General features: G+C 36.5%; 3 protein-coding genes across 3 annotated transcripts in view; 1 reads left to right on the top strand and 2 right to left on the bottom strand.

Annotated features, from left to right (window-relative positions):
* The window catches only part of LOC139983834 (uncharacterized), a 38,253-nt gene extending 31,569 nt beyond the window's left edge, over positions 1–6,684 (bottom strand). Inside the window, exons 1-3 of the mRNA XM_071997648.1 lie at positions 2,987–6,684; positions 1,027–1,170; positions 465–647 (exon numbers count right to left, since the gene is read on the bottom strand). Of these exons, the coding sequence (XP_071853749.1) occupies positions 465–647; positions 1,027–1,170; positions 2,987–3,053 (394 nt within the window). The 5' untranslated portion in view covers positions 3,054–6,684. The remainder of the gene's footprint in view (positions 1–464; positions 648–1,026; positions 1,171–2,986) is intronic.
* LOC139983833 (uncharacterized) lies at positions 5,741–6,247 on the bottom strand. The gene has a single exon (XM_071997647.1). The coding sequence runs from the start codon at positions 6,245–6,247 to the stop codon at positions 5,741–5,743; it is 507 nt and encodes a 168-aa protein (XP_071853748.1).
* Positions 6,685–8,928: 2,244 nt separating the features above from the next.
* Positions 8,929–20,012, top strand: part of LOC139982811 (lipoxygenase homology domain-containing protein 1-like) — a 54,073-nt gene continuing 42,989 nt past the window's right edge. Inside the window, exons 1-6 of the mRNA XM_071995911.1 lie at positions 8,929–9,178; positions 11,314–11,602; positions 15,707–15,882; positions 16,601–16,729; positions 17,299–17,469; positions 18,004–18,178. Coding sequence (XP_071852012.1) covers positions 11,344–11,602; positions 15,707–15,882; positions 16,601–16,729; positions 17,299–17,469; positions 18,004–18,178 — 910 coding nt within the window. The 5' untranslated portion in view covers positions 8,929–9,178; positions 11,314–11,343. The remainder of the gene's footprint in view (positions 9,179–11,313; positions 11,603–15,706; positions 15,883–16,600; positions 16,730–17,298; positions 17,470–18,003; positions 18,179–20,012) is intronic.

Here is a 20,012-nt window from a genome sequence, read left to right as displayed (position 1 = left end):
CGATATGCCGATACTTCTTCACTATTTATGCAAACACCGTGTAATCTCAAAAGTGGTGTTTGTCATTTCAAAGTTTTTATTATTGTACACGGTACGTGCGAAGTCGGTTTACAATACACATATGACGGCTGCAGCGTGTTATTGAAATAGGCCTACACATTTATTCTTTTATTTACAAATTATTTCTTTTAAGCATTTAGTAGTTGTCTATGAATCCATCGCTCTAAGTTTTCATTACAGGGTCAAATGAAGCCTTAAAAACACGGCAAAACACATTAGATTCAAAAAACTGTGTTAGTGCGTGATACACAAAGGTATTCGTCAAAATAATAACCTATTATTCGAATTTCCACCTTTATGTTACATTTTTTTCTTATAAATGTTACAAAGGTCCGAAACAATGCGTGGTAACATGTGACTGTGTTTGCAAAGAGGATACGGCGTTATACCATAGTTAGACTTACTCAGTACGGGTAAAATGTTGTTGGTGTTACAGAGATTTGTGTCACAGAAGCAGACTGCCCCCTCTGCACCATCGAAAAATACCGCCATGTCGTCGAGGTCATTATTCCCCCATGTTATACAGCCTTGTACGCCTTCTACCCTTGGCTCACATTTCTTATATATTTCTGTAACACTTCCTAAACCTATAATTAAAAAAAAAACAAAAAAACAACCACCACTGCACGTGTTTGCAGATTATAACAGTGTACCATTGATACTATGGCAGTTCACCTATAAATTTCATAGAAATGCATACTGGCCAAGAAGTAAATTTTAAATAGATATTATGGTAGGCAAGTAAAGGTGAAGTATTTTCTTTCAAGGGTGGTAGGAATTATCGTATTTTTCCAAAGATTCTCTTCCACCGTATCTCAAACCTTTATAATCTGTGTATGCATTGAGACAAGTAAAAATGGAGAACCACAAAAAATTAATGCGAAAACAATATCTAGGACTTCAATTACACTCAACTGAGAAAAAATATATATAAAAAAGGTTTATGTTGGCTATGAGCAAACTCACCCAATCCGAAGTTGACCGTAATGTTCGCAACCGAACAAATCTGGTCAATGCTACAAGTAGTGATCTTTAGTTGATTCAAAGGCAAGGAACACTCACTTTCACCGTCACATAAGTAACACTCCAACACTGGTGAAGTAGTTGTTGCTGTAAAATGAAAATATTAATACCAAATTGGAGACATGGGTATCCGTAATGAGGGTGAGTTTGGGATATATTGGGGGAACAAATACCTGAAGATGCTAAATCTTCCGTATAGTCTACGCTGCTGGACTCCACTGAGGCTAAATGATATATTATATATTGGAATACATTCCAACGAAATTTAATTATTTTCTCAAATATGTTTTTGTGTTTTAATAAACCTTCTAAAAGAAATGAGTCTCCAAACCCCCAACAGAGCTCAAAATACATATCCGATGAAAATTAACTGCTCCCTGTGTATGGTCATGCTTTAATTCGCCAAGAACGAACGCTGCACCTATTCCCCCTGACCCATTAGTGCTCAACGAAATGCTATTCCAGAGAGTGAAATAAGATAATGTATTTTTCTGACATGTTTTTAGGCGCTTCTATATCTCAAGCAGAGGCAAAGAACTGAAAATGATGCACTTCTTTACTCCAAGTCAATAACAGTCAACAATCTCGCAAATATTTCCTACACGTCCGCCATACAGGTTTAGTTTAACTTTGTTGGTTGAACTTGCTCGGCCAGTCACTAAAGCTATCGATCTCAGAATCTACATCCCCTTAAGAAACTATATTCCCAGGTAGTCAGGTGGCTTTAACGTTCAACGTCTAAATCGTATATCAATCTTTCAAATGACAAACTAGGGTATGGTACACTGATCTAAAATCTGAAGAAATACCATGGGTCAGCGGGATGAAAATTGAAGACACCCCTCCCTGATATTGTTCTTTATGTCTACTCTTACAAATCAATAATATAAACCGACCTTTTGTATCTTAACCAACCTTTGTTTTTTATCTCAACCACCATTATACCAACTTTTACACACGAACTCCATTTACACCTTCGACTCGAGTCAATATATTATCCTTATCAACTTAACGTTGATTATGTCCAAAGTTTTGGCTGTTGACGTTATTGCCCTATTTATTAATCATTAAACTTAAGGAACATTTCATGAAAGATTCCTGTAAAAGATAATAGTTTATTGTGACCCTTCAGGACTTATCGCTTTAAAATCTTATCATGTCCTATATAACTGTAGCAAAATAAACATAGTGATTGGGCACTCGAGCGTTCCTTCATAAAACTGAAAGAAAGTACATTTTGGCTAGACTAAGTCTAAAATAGTTTTCTTACCTTCAACTCCTTTTATATAAGAAACGGGAAAGAACAAACATTCATTTTGCGGTCTCTTCTGTTTTGTTAGATTTACGTAAACCACGCAGGCAAGGCGTTAAACTGACGCCTTCAATATGGCGGAATAGGTAAGGTTATAGTACTATATGTACTGTTAGCGTAGTGTACTAGTTATTAAAATGTTATGAAAATGGTTTGAAATAGATTACCAGCGCATAGCTAGCCACCAATAGTTTTCAAGACAAGAAGCTTTATATGTAAAACACTGCTCTAAAAATAAAACCGGCAAAATATATAACAACATGCAAAGTATCGTAATGTGCATTGACTTAACACATCCCATTACGTCTTAAATAAGATGATTAATTTACTAAGGAATACGTTTCTAACCACCATTTTCGTTTGTTAAAAATTAAAGTGTTACAAGATATCTAATATTTTCAATGTCATTTTTTTCCTGTGCAGTCTTTGCTTTCTTCTAACTATGGAAAATGTGGTCATTATATTCTATATCTTAGCTAACCTGTTACTTATGAAAAGTAAACGCTTAGTCCAATAAGAATACACATGGCCATTAAGGAAGCAGTCATTATCCGATTAAGTGATGTTTAGAGTTTACTCAGACATACATACCTGACGATACAACATCAATCAACAAAACACCAGACAGCACTATCCGTACGACAGTCGAAGTAAACATAGTGACATATGTTTCAGGTTCATAAATACACTATATGCGAAGATACATACAGAAAAACGTTCAACTAATATTCGTTACACTAGACTGTCCGTCACCCGGACTCTTCCTCATCACGACAATTAGGCAAGCTGAGCACGATTAACAATGTTACTTCTTCTGGATAGTAGCTAAATAGGTGTGCAAGCTTTAATCTTGTTTACACTTTTCGATATTGTCATTGATAGCATGGTTCCAAGTTGTTCAATTAATTCACAAACCGTGACTGGTATCTAACGCCAGGTTTCCTTTTATCCAGCACCGGCTTGCTTGCGTTGTCTGCATGGCTTTTACATTTTTTGAAGAAATATGTGTTGTAAAATTGGTTATAAGGACGTTTTAGATAATAAGCCCTTACAAATGAATAAGCGAGTTCAGAATTTTTGATTCACATTTGCGTGATTATCGTCTGTGGTTAGTGATTTGTACACCTTCATTCCAACGCTTTATGTAAAGTATATATGCATGATAATTAATAGGTTATCCTAACCGCTCGCTCATGACTAAATATGTCAAAATGATTCGCAAAATCTAGGTTTTCTACCTTAAAACAACGAAAAATGTTAAATCTCATGTGTTATGCTCACTATAGTTAAAGAAGCCTTACTTCAATCATACGTTATATACAGTACTGTTTTTTCGTGACAATAAATATGTTACGTCAGTAAAGTATATGAATGGAACGGTTTTCAAATATCAACATCCAGTCATTGGTAGTCGTCAGCCTAGTACCACTCACTTCCTTTATTAATTTTGCATTAGCATTTAGTAGTACTTTCTATAGTCTAAGCTCATCCTAATTTACAAACGCTAGCATCAATGTGAAAATGGCTACCATGAAAATCTTCACATTGTACAAGAATCCCTGCGATTAACGCAATGCCATCAGCTGTTATAGTCATTCAATCTTGTCCTGTAGTTAAACGGAATGTCATGTTTCATTTATTCTGTAATCTATATCAAAGGATAACTTACTGTGTGTGATATTATGTGATATACTGATTAGTAGCATTGCTTTCGGTTCCATTTTATTGATTTGTTAGATACATTGATCATTACAATCCCGCTTATATCAGTATATCTCTCTGCTTTGCCTTATGTATATAGTCAGAGAAGATATTCAGTAATAGACTTAACCTTCCCATCCAATTTCTAGTTCTAACAATGGATCAGACCAAGTTTTTACATCTATTTCGTATAATGTCAGGTCATTTTGCGCCTTTTTTTATCGCATTTAATACGTTTAAATGTTAATATGGACAGCGGAATAGACGAGGGTTAATATAATACGCAAACAGTGTCAGCACCTTTAAGTGAACTCAATCTGGGGGCACAGGGAGGGCACTGGACTTAATTAGGGGGCACAATGTTAATTTGTGAATGCTGTCCTGGTGGAAGGGTGTAAGGGAGGGGTGCTAGAAGAAGAGATGTGACGGAAGGGTTAATAAGGGCCGATTGAGAGGGGGGCGAGGAAGAGGGGAGGCAGTAGAATGGTTAGTCATGTCCTTCCTGAATGTTTAGCCCATGAGGTTGACTAGTGCAAAAGCGTTGCATCCACAGTCTCTCTCGCTCTCTTCTGATTAGTACTAGGTCAGGACCGCTACCTAAGGATTCAATCCCCTGTTGGGAAATGTCATTAATGGTATAGTTGGAAAGATCAAAGTGTTCTCCAACCGGGGTGCTAGACTTCGTGTGTTTAATGTGGATCTGTGACCATAGAATCGCTTCTTGAGGGAAGTTTTGGTTTCACCAACATACTGGATATCCGCAAACTCTACAAGGGATCAGCTAAATGACTTCAGAGGTTGTGCAAGTGATGTGACCCTTAGTCTTGTGTGTGAGTTGGTTGCTGTGGCCGGTGCTGGAATTGGATTTAACAATGTGGTGGCTGCAGACAATGCATCTCGAAGTACGATCTCACTTGCAAGTACCATGCTGAATGGGTGTAGGGTTATAAGTTAGAGGTGGAACAGCAGCACGCACAAGAAGGTCTCGTAGGTTGCGTGGACGTCTGTAGTCAATGGTGGGTTTTTCGGGGACGGCTCATTTGAGTCTATATATCTGAAGTGAGGAGAATGTTGTGGTTGTTAGTGGTGATTTGCTGAAGAAGAGGAAGATTTGGGTGGAAAGTAACAATCATAGGGAGCTTGGCGACGCAATCTCTTCTCTTTTTGACCTTCACTACCAATGTAGATGATCTGGATAAGGAGCGGAATCTCTGAATGGCTTTACTCACCCTTCTGGCACTATGGCCTCTGGCAGTAAGGTGTTTTTCAAAGACATCTGTATGACAAATGGAAGAGGAATTGTTATAGCAAATGCGACGAAGAAAAGGTGTTTGGCTGTAGGCAATTCCGGACTTGCAGTTGCTCGGATATCAGCTGAAAGAATGGAGATACTGGTGTGTGTCTGTGTGCTTGGTGTATACTTCAGTGGAGAGAGAACCGTGTTCCTTGGAAACAGTCACATCGAGGAAGTTAACATGTTGGTAAAATTAATCAGAAGTGAATGTAATGGTGCTGTGGAATGAATTGATGTGATTGATTAAGTTGAGCAGGCTATCTCCGTCACTGGTCCAAACGAAGAAGGTGTCATCAATGCAGCGCCACCAGATAAGATGATGACAGGGAGCTGCACGGAGCATGCGTTCTTCAAGGCTTGACATAAACAGGCCAGCTGGTACTAATTGCAGTCCCGCGTCTCTGGAGGGAATGCTTGTCCGAGAACGTGAAGTTGTTTTTGAGAACTTTGATGAGAACTTTGATGTCAGAGATGGGTGGACATGGTTGGACCTTTTCGGACAGGGTTGCATAGGTAGCTGCGATACCTTCAGCATAAGGGATGTTAATGTCAAGAGAAGTGACGTCGAAAATACCGATGATGGCTGTACTGCGGATTCGGTTCTTTATATTTTCAAGTTTCCTGGAAATATCTGGAGTGTCATGGATGTAAGAATTAATTTGAGGAACAAGAGGTTTGATGAAGTGGTACACAAACAACGATATCTTCTCGGTGTGAGACCCATTGCTTGATATGAGAGGCTTACCAGGGTTACCAGGCTTGTGAATTTTGGGCAGAGGATCAAACTTGGCTGCCTTACAGTCGGTGGTAGAAAGGAAAGAAAGAGCCTTATTAGAGATCTGGTTCCGCTGGTACATATCATATCTGTTTTATCTGCTGGGAGAAAATATCTGTGGGATCAGAATCAAGAAGAGTGTATAATTATTGCTGTTGGGTTCTTTCTGCTCTCCATTATTTGTCTACTAATCCTCTCATCTATCTCTTTTCTGTTCACCATGCTTATTAACCTGTATATACTCTGTGCGTGTATTTGTCCCTTCTGTTACTGTTACTTGTCATTCAGCCTCTGAAGAGCTTCTGTTAGGATAGTAACGTCAGGCCTACTTACTTTTACAATCTTACACAGGCTATTTAGTAGATAAGCAGTTTTGCTAACAGTTTTGTTTTATTTCAAATATGAAGAAATCAGAGGCCAACCTAAGTGGTGGGCCAGCATTTAAGATACTTGTCACTCTCTATGAATCTATTATAAGAACACTGGGTACTTAAGTAGGATCATTGTTGTTTCAAGTAAATTGTTACACTAGAAAACCCAAAATTACTTTTATTGATATATTTTAACTACAACCTTCTGTTGAGATGACTGATTTACACATATCATAGTCAGTTTTTCCAATCAACTCTGAAGTCTTCCAGTCCTTGAAAGGGTAATTGAGAATCCCGTCTCTGTAGCCTTTGTTCTGTTTGAAACAAGAAGGGATTTCTTCTTAACATATGTTATGAGCATCGTCTTTAGAATAGTGTCGTCCCATGAACGTTACTTCCATTATTTCAACAACTTTCTTAAAGTCTGGCACTTTCTACTTACTGTCCTTCTACAACAATCTGTAAAATAACACAGAGTATTCGTTATGTAGCTCCACATAAAACAAAGAGTGTTAAATTAATACTTGCATTTTTTGACCACAAACTATATACTCAATGCAGGCATGGCTGCTGCTAAACCATCAACATTAGACTTACATGTTAAGTAGAGGAGTCCGGGACTCCTCTTGAAAAGGTTAAGAAAGCATTATGACTATTACAAAATATATTAAGACATTTTCAAATCCTTGGATCATAACATCTACACATAGCCATTTTATAGTGCAGTGCACATAACAAAACCAGTACATATAATACAGGAATCCTTTGAAAATTGTACTGCATTGACACAAGTTCTCAATTTATTATTCACACACAGTTTCTACCTCTGACTTTCATATAAACTTTTCTGTAAGATCAATCACAGCTATCTAATTACTCGATGGGCACTGGAATACTTATTTTGCCCTATATTGCCCTTTTGATAGTCCAAGGGGCTGGAGTATAACCCATCCGCTAGGAGTCAGTTAAGTTTGGTTTTCATAATGCCTTTATCTTCACCAGAATTCATTCGTTTCAAAACTTATCAGAACGTGTTATTTTCCAATAGTCATGTGAAAGGAAAGTAACTTATGAACTTCGTCAGCCAAAATGACCCAGTTATAAATCTCACTCCCCCAGAAAAAATGGAATCCATTATAAAATATACACGAAAGGTGTAACAAATGAATACCAAGCCTTCCACCTCACTAACAATGAATTTACAAGAAATCGCAAACCACAATGAAAAATAATTATGTTTTGTACAAACGATGTGAATTTTCAGCTATCAGACTTAGCCCTCCTGCTGATAGCTCTGCAGTAATTTAACGTACACTCAAATAACTTCTGATTAAACAAGGTGGGACTAGTCCTACTTTCAATCAGGAAGCAATAATACAAACTGCTATGTAGCTGTTGCCAAGTATACAAACCATATTTAAGGCAAACTGGCCTGTTCACCAATGATCATTGGGCTGTGAATAACAACCTTTCTTGTCCTTGATCTAGTGGGGTGCTGATGATTTCAACCAAAGGGTCACTGCTAGTCCCAAAAAATCTGTTAAAATATATAAAAGAGATAAGCAATGAACAAGATGTTTCCTAGATGTGGTACAAGCATAAGATATGTTTCTCCACATGAAAGTCATGTTTTAATTAGCTGTTAGATACTAAATGCGTCATATCATCAGTAAGGAAGTTTTGTCTTTATATATATATATATATATATATATATATATATATATATATATATATATATATATATATATATATATATTATATATATCTATTAATATTATGGTGATTTAATATGGACATGTGGGATAAATAGCGACTCCAATCTAAAATTGGTGACTTTGAAAGTCATAATAATGAGATAAAAAGTCATGAAAGTCATCTTTTAATTAGCTGTTAGATACTAAATGCGTCATATCATCAGTAAGGAAGTTTTGTCTATATATATATATATATATATATATATATATATATATATATATATATATATATATATATATATATATATATATATATATATATATATATATATATATATATATATATATATATATATATATATATATATATATATATATATATATATATATATATATATATATATATATATATATACATATATATATACATATATATATATATATATATATATATATATATATATATATATATATATATATATATATATTAATATTATGGTGGTTTAATATGGACATGTGGGATAAATAGCGACTCCAATCTAAAATTGGTGACTTTGAAAGTCATAATAATGAGATAAAAAGTCCATGTCCCTATTAAGCCACCGTATTAAAGTCACCCTAAAATATATTTAATATATTTATGGCGTTCCATAGGTTTTGTAATTAACAGTCAAACTAGCCGTATTGCAATATATTGTACACACACATCCGTCATCGTATAGCCGTAATGCACCTGTAAACGTACACTACCACGGCAACGGCATGTAAACAAGTAAACTACCTAATTCATCAAGATTGTTAATATTCATGCTGTTTACATTCCGAGTCAAATTTTGCGCAAAAACAAATGAATTGGTGTTTGACTGTTGCAAAAATTACTTAACCTTGCATATGATGAAGCGGAGATGATCATGTTACGTTGTTTTTCATCCTTGTGTTTTCTACGTGGTAAAGTCGATATCATTTTTCTCTCTCTTCACGATTACAAATACTAATAGGTCTTGCAGTATAGTATTAACATAACGTTATGCATGCTGTACGAACCAGCCCAGTGATTAAAGGCCAAATGCCTAACCTAGGACTTTAGTTAGGCATTTAGTAAGTTGTTGTACTCCCAGCAATACATACCTTGGCTGATGTGTAACATGATTTGATGATATAGGCCTATGTTAATGTTACTTGATAACATGGAAAATAAGCTAGCTTTCCCTTTTCTTAAACTCTTTCTTAGGTCAACGTTAATTGGTACTTAAGCTAGGCATGCTACTACTAGTTCTAGGCCTAACTAGTATTGGCGAAACAGAGAAAAATACGCTTGTGCATGAGGCACAGCTAGTAGTAGTATTATGCCTATCCAGTACCTGCAGACTTTAGTTTTGGGCTTACACTGTTACAGTTCAATTACAAGGCAGTAGAATATATTTTGTGGAAAGCCAGCACGGTTTCTTATAAACCATTTTTGTTAGGCCTATGGAAAATAGCCTTTCAGAACTGTTTAAGTATTGGATTAGCCTATATTATTAGGCTTATATAGGCCGAGAATATGTGTAAAGCAGGGCTTATTATAAGCCTCAAAAAGGGCACAGCAAAAATGGCATTGGTAAGTTCCTGTTATGAAGGGCATCATTGCAAATGGAAGGGCATCACGGCAAAAGAAAATCCGACAGCATACTGTTTTGTCAACCCAGCGCACTACCCTACGGCAAACATCATTTCAGGAGCAGTGAAAGTGTCCCATCAGACCATTTCATTAGTGATACAGTGAACATATAAGAATCAGACTACAAATTGTTTTGTTACCCAGAAAGAAAGTTTTATTTACAATTTTATGTAAAGTCAAGTGAAACACTTGGTAAAAATCATGGCAGTGAATGACAACAAAACTTAAGTAAATGCCTCATGGAAATAAAAAATTTTCTTCATGTTTTTGTGTTAATGAACCTAATGATATCCTATTGTGTCATTGCCTTGTGGATTTTAAAAGCACAAACTCGGAATGAAGTGGTTACAACTTGTTAAACAGTTTTGTGTATATTGTAGTAATAAGGACGAATCAAAACAAAATTTCTCCAAGATCGTTGTATTACTCTATGGTACAGTATATGTAGTGTAAGTTAGTGTACTGCTCGAAATGTACAGCACCGAAAGATGGCAGGTGTTTGGCGATAACAAATTTAAAACGAAAATATTACTCACCAGTTCGTCTAGCAGAGCAAAAAAATAAACTCCTGTCCACTGGGTCGGTCCGTTGCGAAATAACTTAATAGTAATACAGGATCCATCCATAATTAAAAGTATATATGTTAAGATCCTTCACAAAATACGAAAAGTTTATGTACAGTAACGGAATAAAGGAATGCTGTTTGAATCAAATAAATCGAGAGCGGTCGGATAGGAACATTTCCCAACTTGATGAGAATAATCCGATCAAAAGCAATAATTAGGGGATTAATGTAGGCGATTAACGTAGTTGGTAGATCGTCGTGTTGAACGGTCAAACTCAAAAATCGAAGTGGTGTAAGTTCGAACTAGCGATACTATAAGGGTAATTAAGGGCCCTAAATATCAGTTGCGGAAACAGTAGCGGTGTCAAATTACGCCGTCAAATTATGCTGCTACAGGGGCACTGACGGCAAAAGAAAAGGGGCATGACGGCAGCCTTTGCCGTCAGCTGGGTGTGTTTTTCAGGGGCACCTGATGCTTAATGTGTTATACATATATGTCCTAACACAGGGCTTTAAATGACCGACGGCCAAAGCCGCCAAGCATTCGATGTTTGCTGGCTTTGGCCGTCGGTCATTTAAAGCCCTGTGTAAGGACATGTATAACACATTAAGCATCAAACTTAACCACTAAGGGAACAAATTTATTAATGTGGGTAATAGGTATGTACTGTAAGCCTAGATTAGAAACATTAAACAGATTTGATTGTAAATCAAGTGTGAGATGAAAGCTAGCAAATATACCCGATTTTATTATGTGTTATTCTGTAAAAACAAAAATAGTAGAAATATTGTTAAAAAAGAGCAAATTGGAGACTCTCAAAATCTTTACATGTACTCTTTATTTCTTTCTTTATACAGTATTTTATGGTAATGTAATGCAGTAATGGTATGGACAGTTCTGAAGCTGTGCGCCATTGTTTTACCCTCGGTCCACCTGTTGCAAGGAGTGTATCCACTATGAATCCTCATCCACCGTACGCAGTTGACAGACCAAGGCCACAGTCAGCCCCAAGTAACAAGAAGTTTTCAAGCACGCAGCCAGTGTGGCATGGTGCAGGAGCTGACATCATTCCAAAACAGCAAAGAAAGTTTATTTTATCACTTCGTCATAACAGTCATCAGGGTAACAGGTACACACCGTATGCAGGTAAGTAATAGACATACTGTACATACTGTGCATATATATAATAAGTGTCGTGTGTACACATGAAGAGGTGCACTTAAATTACACCAGGTTACCTCTTGAAACTTAACTGTCCACTTGCTTTTCGTTATTTGGCTAGTTGGACTGTATTTTTAAATCGGAAAGGAAAAACTTCTTGGGTATTTTGACCATTTGACCTTTGACCATCAATAGTCAAAGGTGGTGGCTGGTGCAGCCACCTCCTCCGAACTTATGGCTTGTTCTTAACGTTCTTAGATGAACGTTAGTTCTAAGTATATTATTTCTGCTCTGATTTGGAGGTAGAATAAAATTTCAAATGAATAGTTTACCGGAGATGTAATGGCGACAAGGCTAGTACTGTAAGCTAGTATAGGCTAGTATAGGCTACTCTAGGCTAGTATAGAGATGCTAACAATGTAACTGGCTGCGTGAAAACTATCAAAGTTAACTAGAGCTAGGTAAAAGACACATGATATATGCATGGTCACTGTGCTGCTGCAGGGCATGGTCTTACGGAATCTGTATCCTTAATATTTAGTTTGGATACGATGACCTAGGAAGAATGACCGCCTTCGTAAAAACGCTGCTGATATTGGTTGTGCTGTGCATTGCTGCATACCATGGAGTTTCGGTCTGCTTCAGATTGCAGGATTCCAGCTATATAATTGACATATAAATGAAAACATGAAATTACCCCTTGGTTCATGTCCATTAATTGGGTTACTACATATTGAGTATTGTTAGCAGGATTTGAAAAGATGCGGCGTGGGGCGCAACATTAAAAATGTTTGCGTCCGCTCAGAAAAACTTGCGTCCCTAACACCCTAAAGTCCTCCATGAAATCATGCACTTTATACCTCTACTTGAATATACAATACTTAGTTATAATGACCATTCACAAAACATGAACCCACTTGAACCAACTTGAACTCAACAGAAGCCTGTTGTGATAGTCTAATATGATAGCCTAATACAATAGCCTATCGTGATAGCCTAATAGCCTAAACATGAACCCAACTTCAACCACTTGAACCAAACAGAAGCCTATTGTTATAGCCTAATATGATAGCCTAATACGATAGCCTAATACAATAGCCTATTGTGATAGCCTAATAGCCTAAACATTAACCCAACTTGAACCACTTGAACCCAACTTGAACCCAACAGAATCCTATTGTAAAGCCTAATATGATAGCCTTATACAATAGCCTAATACGATAGCCTATTGTGATAGCCTAATAGCCTAAAACATGAACCCAACTTGAACCCACTTGAACCCAACAGAAGCATATTGTGATAGACTAATATGATAGCCTAATACGATAGCCTAATACGATAGCCTATTGTGAATAGCCTAATAGCCTAAAACATGAACCCAACAGAAGCCTATTGTTATAGCCTAAGATGATAGCCTAATACGATAGCCTAATACAATAGCCTATTGTGATAGCCTAATAGCCTAAACATTAACCCAACTTGAACCACTTGAACCCAACTTGAACCCAACAGAATCCTATTGTAATAGCCTAATGTGATAGCCTTATACAATAGCCTATTGTGATAGCCTAAAACATGAACCTACTTGAGCCCAACAGAAGCATATATTGTGATAGCCTTAGACGTCTATAATGTGAAATTTTGCTGTAGACTAGTTACCATATATATATGCTGGCCTAGGCATCATGCAATGCACACTAGTGTACTAGGTATACAACTCCATTACATCACGTCTATGACAATGTTATGGGCTATGAATACACTGTGAATGTCGGAAACCAATGTAAAGTCAGACAAGTGCCTCGAGAGAAAATGCAAGAATAAACATACGTCACACTTTTTACTGACTTAATTGAGGCCCTTAAGTGATGTAGAAAATATAACATTTAGATTCAGACGACACGAGAACATGCCTCTAAAAGGCGTAGTACCTGCTAACAACGTTTATGAGCCCCTGTCATATGTCACTATCAACTGGTAACCAATGCAATTTTATATTTATGTTTTCTTCAAAGTTGAACAAATTTTTACCTTTTTCCCCAACCACTATGTAGGCGAGTCAGCCCAACCCCAGCCAGATCCGACCCCTTTCCCATTGCAGTATGTAAATTTGACCTTTGACAAAGTATGTTCAAAGTAAAATAGTTAACACTCACAAATAACTAAGCTGAAGCCTGTAGTCAAATGGACCGGCTAAAATTTATGCAAGTTTGTGATGAAGAAATTACTGTGGTGTGAATTTTACTTTAATAGCAACTCCCAATGCAGAAAAAATAAACATACTGTGAGATGTTAGCTTCCCACACAATTCATAAACTGTTGTCTCAGCTCATAACATTTTGTGATAAAAATAATGATTCAAATATATACTGATATTCGTAGAAACAATTCAACTACAAATTCCTGCCATGAATGCTTTTTCATGGCTTGTTGTCGATATATGTGTCAACAATCTAAGGTTATGATATTTGAGTTCACACATATGATAACCTCTATAAGCACAAACCTCGTTATCTCTACACATGGACAGTAACACAATACAAGTAATTGCATGTACACAATGTACATTGTGTTCATTGTGCAATTATAGATGCAAGAATGCTTGCAGACAATGGTAAGGGACTACTAGCCAATCAAATCACAGGAAATTTGTAATGCATCATTGGATATATATTCAGCATGAAAATCTTTGTAAATATGGGAGTATTTTTAACTCTGTACTTTGTGGTTGATTGTTATGATTTAGTTGACTTCAAAGAAATTCAATCATCAAACATCTATTTTGGTTCCTTTGAGAAGTTGTGGTTTTTGAAAACCATCAAAAAAAGGTATTAAAAATAATGTTTGCTTTGTGTGGGCCTAGTTATGAGCGTGTGAACTTGGGGTTTGTTTCCAGCTAAAGGGGCAAAATAAAAAGTTTGCGCCCCCAGGACGCAAGCAATTTGAAGGTTTTGCGTCCCTGCCTAAAGGATTGCGACCGATATTCAGAATCTTGCATTCGTAACAATACTGATACCCATATATATGTTAGGTCAGAACTAGACCTGTATTTAGTGAATAAGGGTGCAATGTATGTACTGTATGTACCCATATGCAGCTCAGCATTAGACTTGCATGTAGTCGGAGAGATATGCACACATATACTGATACATGTATGCAAGTAAGCAATAGGCAGGTAGAACCCTATCATGCAAGAATTGAAATAATATTGTGTTAGTTCTGTGGTTTGTGCTATCTATATAGCATTGATACTACATCTATCATGTCTGTGACTTTTTGTGATAATTTACAGAGTTTGTTCAACCAGTTCTTGACAGTATCAGCACTGGTAAAAGGCATATATATACTGTAGTCCTGATAGTCAATCAATCAATCAAATAACTTATAAAACTTTAAAACTTACAAAAGTACAAAACAATGTGCAGTGGCGCCCATTCAATCAGAAAATGCTCTCGAGAACAGATAAGTTTTCAGTCTCCTCTTAAATGTGGTCGCGATTACACTTTGGAATTTCAATTAATCGCGCTCAAAACCTAAGCTGCAATGACTCAACTACAAGCTAGCACTACAGTACACATAATCTGCTTTTGAAAAATAGCCTAACCTATCAAAACAACAACACTAAAGCTGTTTGTCAGAAAATATCCTAAAAGTGTATACAGGATCTCACAATGCTACACTACAACTGTGCTGTGTTAAATTTCGTAGATTCATTCGAAAGTTTTTGATTTACTATGAAGGATTTTATGAAACGTTTTAGATTGAAAGTTGTGCACAGTTTTTTGTTTGGTAGATGTTTTAACATGATTTAGACACCACGAGTTAAGACATGAAAGAACAAATAAAGACAATGCACCATTGAAAAAGATTTGTTTTGACTGTATTTCTGCAATGTGAAAATGACAGTGATGATGTCATAAATGTAACCGAGTAATCCCAGTAATCGCGAGAAGAGTTATGCGATTAAACGACTACAAAAGTAAGAGTCTACTATCAGTGCTCACGTACATATAGTTACTTGAAGGACCCAGAATGCATTTATTTTATTTATAGCATTTGTGAAAACCAACGATGATTTCTTCCCAACAGGACGCATGAGGGAAGCAGTTACTAACGAACAGGAGATAAGATCGACCGCTTATCCAAGAGTGGAGAATGGCAAGACAGTCTTACTTCCCGAGTACAGCGCCCTCACTGACCCGCACCTGGTAGACTACTATGCCCGCAGGTTCAATCTAGCAACATTACCGAGGCCACCGAGTGTGGTGAGAAGTAAACATTTTGTTGACCAGCTGGCAACATGTTAAAAGTGTATTTAAGCATCATTTCTTAAGTTAATATACAGTACGAGAAAACTGGAACCACAGAATACTGACCTCCTCATGTCAATATAAGATGATGTAAAAAATGTAAAGTGAAGACCATTGGTTCCAAAACCCACCTCCAAAGCTTTTCTATAACAGCCATTTAAGTAGTGACATTGGTTAGGCTTATCTGGAAATTACCTGTAATGATCAAGCAGCCCGTGGGTTATTAATAATGTTTTGTCAGATTTGAAATGTTTACCTCTGTGTAACATGCACAGTAATGTGTTTGCTTTGTAACATGCACAATCATGTGTTAATCATGCCAAGTATGTTGTGTTCCCATTCATATAATGTTATAATTAAAATTAAAAAAATTTAAAAAATGCGAGCAAACTGCTAATCCACTAAAGAGCCTTTGTAAGAGAATGTGTAAAAGTAAGTGGGCCTGACGTTTCGATCCTAGCAGGATCTTCTTCATTCAGCCTCTAAAGAAGATCGTGCTAGAATCCAAACATCAGGCCCACTTACATTTAATGTTATAGTTCATAGACTCTAGTCACATTTTCCTTAGCAGTACTTAAATTTGCATACTATTTGAAACTGTTGTTATTGCATATTAAACTTTGCAAAATGTTTACAGACTGTACTCTGTTGTCCCACATTTCCTGATTTTTAGGGGAGACGCCCAGCTAGTGCACCATCTAAACGTAACAGTGCAGCAAGAGGACAACGAAGAGAGACAGAAGTGGTTTATAAGATATCCGTGACAACAGCAAACAAAAAGAATGCAGGCACAGATGCTCATGTGAGTTGAAGTGAGGCATGAACAGAATCATATTGTCTTGTTTATGAAAGAACAAATGAACAAATGTTTATCTGATTAGAGTACATGATTTTGTCATTCATTGAATATTCCAACAGCTGAAGTGCATTGTTTTAAACTAATTGGCTGACCGGTAATTTTCTGCATTTAAAGGTCAAATCTGCAGCCTAGTAACAGTTCGTATTCGTCGAGGAATAAGTTTGTAAAAGTTGGAGACAGCAAAGCAAAGTTTTAAATTAACAGCCCCTGGAATGTCCCTTTAATGCTTTTGTTTAAAGGAGCATTTCAGAGATGTTTTCCAGCACCTTGCCTTTCTACAGCTATGTACAAAACCACAAGGTTGTGGTAAGGTGAACTCAATGTGCGAACTTAGCAAGGCAAGATAGAAAACATTGATTTAAAGAATTACCCTTTTTGGGTATTGTCATATTATTATGCTAAAAGTTTTACATTCAAGATGGCCTTGCTAGAACCCTGTATGCATTTTATTTCCCAGCAGAGAGTGTACTATGTCCCTTTAATTCTCCATCTCTGATTCAATTCTTTGACAGGTCTATGTACAACTCAAAGGCAGAAAGGGCAAAATGCCAAAGAAGAAACTCACCAAGAAATCTTCCAAGACGCAGTCTGGTTTTATCAAAGTCAAATTTAGCAGAAATACTACCAAATCTTTCAAATTGAAGAGCGCTGAACTGGGAGAGTTACAAACCTTAATCATCGAAGTAAGTCTGGTAATTATGTTTACTAGTGGTAATTGTGTTAATGTGAAAATATCTCTTATGACTTGGGGCATAGACTTGCCATGGATATTATAGCTAAGCAAACCTTTTTGACAAGAAACTTCTTCTTCTTGATCCTATCTTATTTCAAGCATAGTGTGGAATCATTTTCTAAATTTACTCTCAGCAGAGAGTTTTGTATACAACTTTGTGAATATCTGTGCACATATAAACTTCATTACATCTTTCGCTTGTGTAGAGAGTTTGTTATTTTGCATAGGGCATTATGCCAGTTAAGTTACTCTAAGTGACTGGTTGTATGTTTCTGAATACAACTTCAACCTGTCCAGGCAGCCAAACCTTTACTTTGGTAACCTGTATCTTTATTTTATCGTAGCTTACGTGTTTCAAAATTTCAGCTTACCTCGGCTGCTGAAGCTAGTGTGAGTTAGTAAAGACGAAAGCAAACTACAGTAGTACCATTAACGGGCAGTTATTGAAAGATTCATTCAAGAATTTCCCATTTTTGTCCGACAGCACGATGGCCTTGAGAAACGGCACAGTTGGTTATTAGATCACGTGGAAGTCACCAACATGTCCACCAAACAGAAATGGGTATTCCAATGTGGCCAATGGTTATCTCTTTTTGAGACCGACTGTCAACTAAGTAGGACATTGGAGGCAGCTGATGGTAAAAAATACAGCAAAACAGGTCAGTGGTGGTGGAGGTATTAAGTTAAGGGTTTGTTTTACAATGTGACAGATAGATATAACAAAAGGACACTATCTAATCGAAACACAACCAAAATGGCACATTTTAGTTACAAAAACCGATACTGTTCATTAACATAATGTTTACAAATGTGGGGTCACATATTCCCCTGTGACCTCCAGTGTATACAATACCATTCACAATACAATATATGATGCATTTAGTATCTGTGGTAATAGTATCAATAGCTCCACAACTTTATCTAATCAATGTAGGATATATTCATACTGCTATAAAGAATTATTCTTATGACATCACATAATATGTAAAGGGTCATAGCTATGGACCAAAAATTGTGATGATATTGCAAAGATGTCATAAGTCAAATGTTTCATTTCAAAGAAATGTTTACTGAATTTACAGCAACTGTGATGTTAATTATGCTGAGTCATTGACCAGTGAGGAAACGATACTCTGATGGTGGCAGTTAAATACTATTAAAAGTGTGTGACCATTATTTGACTTACTAGCATATTTTGAACATTGTTAATTCACCTTTCCACGATATGACAATTAATGGCATTAACCAGATATACACTCTGACAGGACATCTTTGCTTCTAGTACTACTAGTACTACTACTAATACTACCACTACTATTTCTAATACTACTACTTCTACCATTACCAGTACTACTACCATTACTACTAATACTACTACTACTACGTCTATCACCACTATTAATACTACTATGAGCACTGCTACCACTACTACTACCACTACTATTACAACTTCTACTAGTACTACTGCTACTACCACTGCTCATACTACTGCAAATACCACCAAGTACTACTACTACTCAAACTATCTTTTTTCTCAATCTTTCAATACTTTAGTGAAGGCTGTAGTGTCATCGTAGTAACACTAACAGTGTGTGTAAGTTTTATATAGCTTTTCGCAGATCTCAGAGGTCTCATTGTGAGCATGTATGCATGCATGTGTTCCGGTAATGGCTTATTGCTCACAAAGGCAGTGTGGTGGCATTTTTTTTTTCATTTCACTTAAAGCAATAACACAGGTGTAGCATTACAAGATTTGGTAATGCTGTTCTATTCTCTCAATATTCATTAATTTTATTCTTTATTTATCTTGTTATTGACTTGCACACCATTTTAACACTTCTTTTGGTACTTGTTGGTTTAGCTTCTTTTGGTAATTGGGTAGGGAAAGCTACATTTTATACAGATATAATGAATGACTTCTTTACAAAGCTTTCTGATTGTTTCATTTGCCCATACAAAACCATATTTCTGTATTTGCAAAATGGTTGTGGATTTTAACATTTACATGTTAAGCAAACATAGTCACTGTCGAAAGTTTATTGAAATTTTGGTTACATTACTTTGTCTATTAGTTCTGTCAGGTACTACCGTAGATTGGAGAAATGTAGCAAGCTGTGAAAGTTACATTTAGTCTGGTCAGGGTGAGAGAAAGCTACAACCCTGTGCAAAAATGCAGATATAAAGTGGTAATGTTTTAAGCAATGTGTCAAAAAGGAAAAAGACTGAATCAATAACAAACAGTAGAGAATTAGCTTTGGAGACCAACAGTGTCATTTGTTTGAACTGCAGAGGCACAGTGTGTCTGATGCAGCCTGGCTGCATTCATTATGCAGCCACCTCAGCATATAAGGTGCCTTAAATTAAGTGAATTACCCTATTAGAGATTACCTTTGAAGACCAGCAATGCCTGCTGTGTGAAACTGTAGTACCAAAGAGAGTGTGTCCTACAAAGCCTGGCTGCAGTGAGGATGCAGCCACCTCAGCATACTGCTG

The sequence above is a fragment of the Apostichopus japonicus genome, chromosome 16 (genome assembly GCF_037975245.1).
Source record: "Apostichopus japonicus isolate 1M-3 chromosome 16, ASM3797524v1, whole genome shotgun sequence".
Taxonomy (NCBI): Eukaryota; Metazoa; Echinodermata; class Holothuroidea; order Aspidochirotida; family Stichopodidae; genus Apostichopus; species Apostichopus japonicus.
Note: the sequence above shows the minus strand (reverse complement) of the source record. Positions and strands in the feature narration are given on the sequence as shown.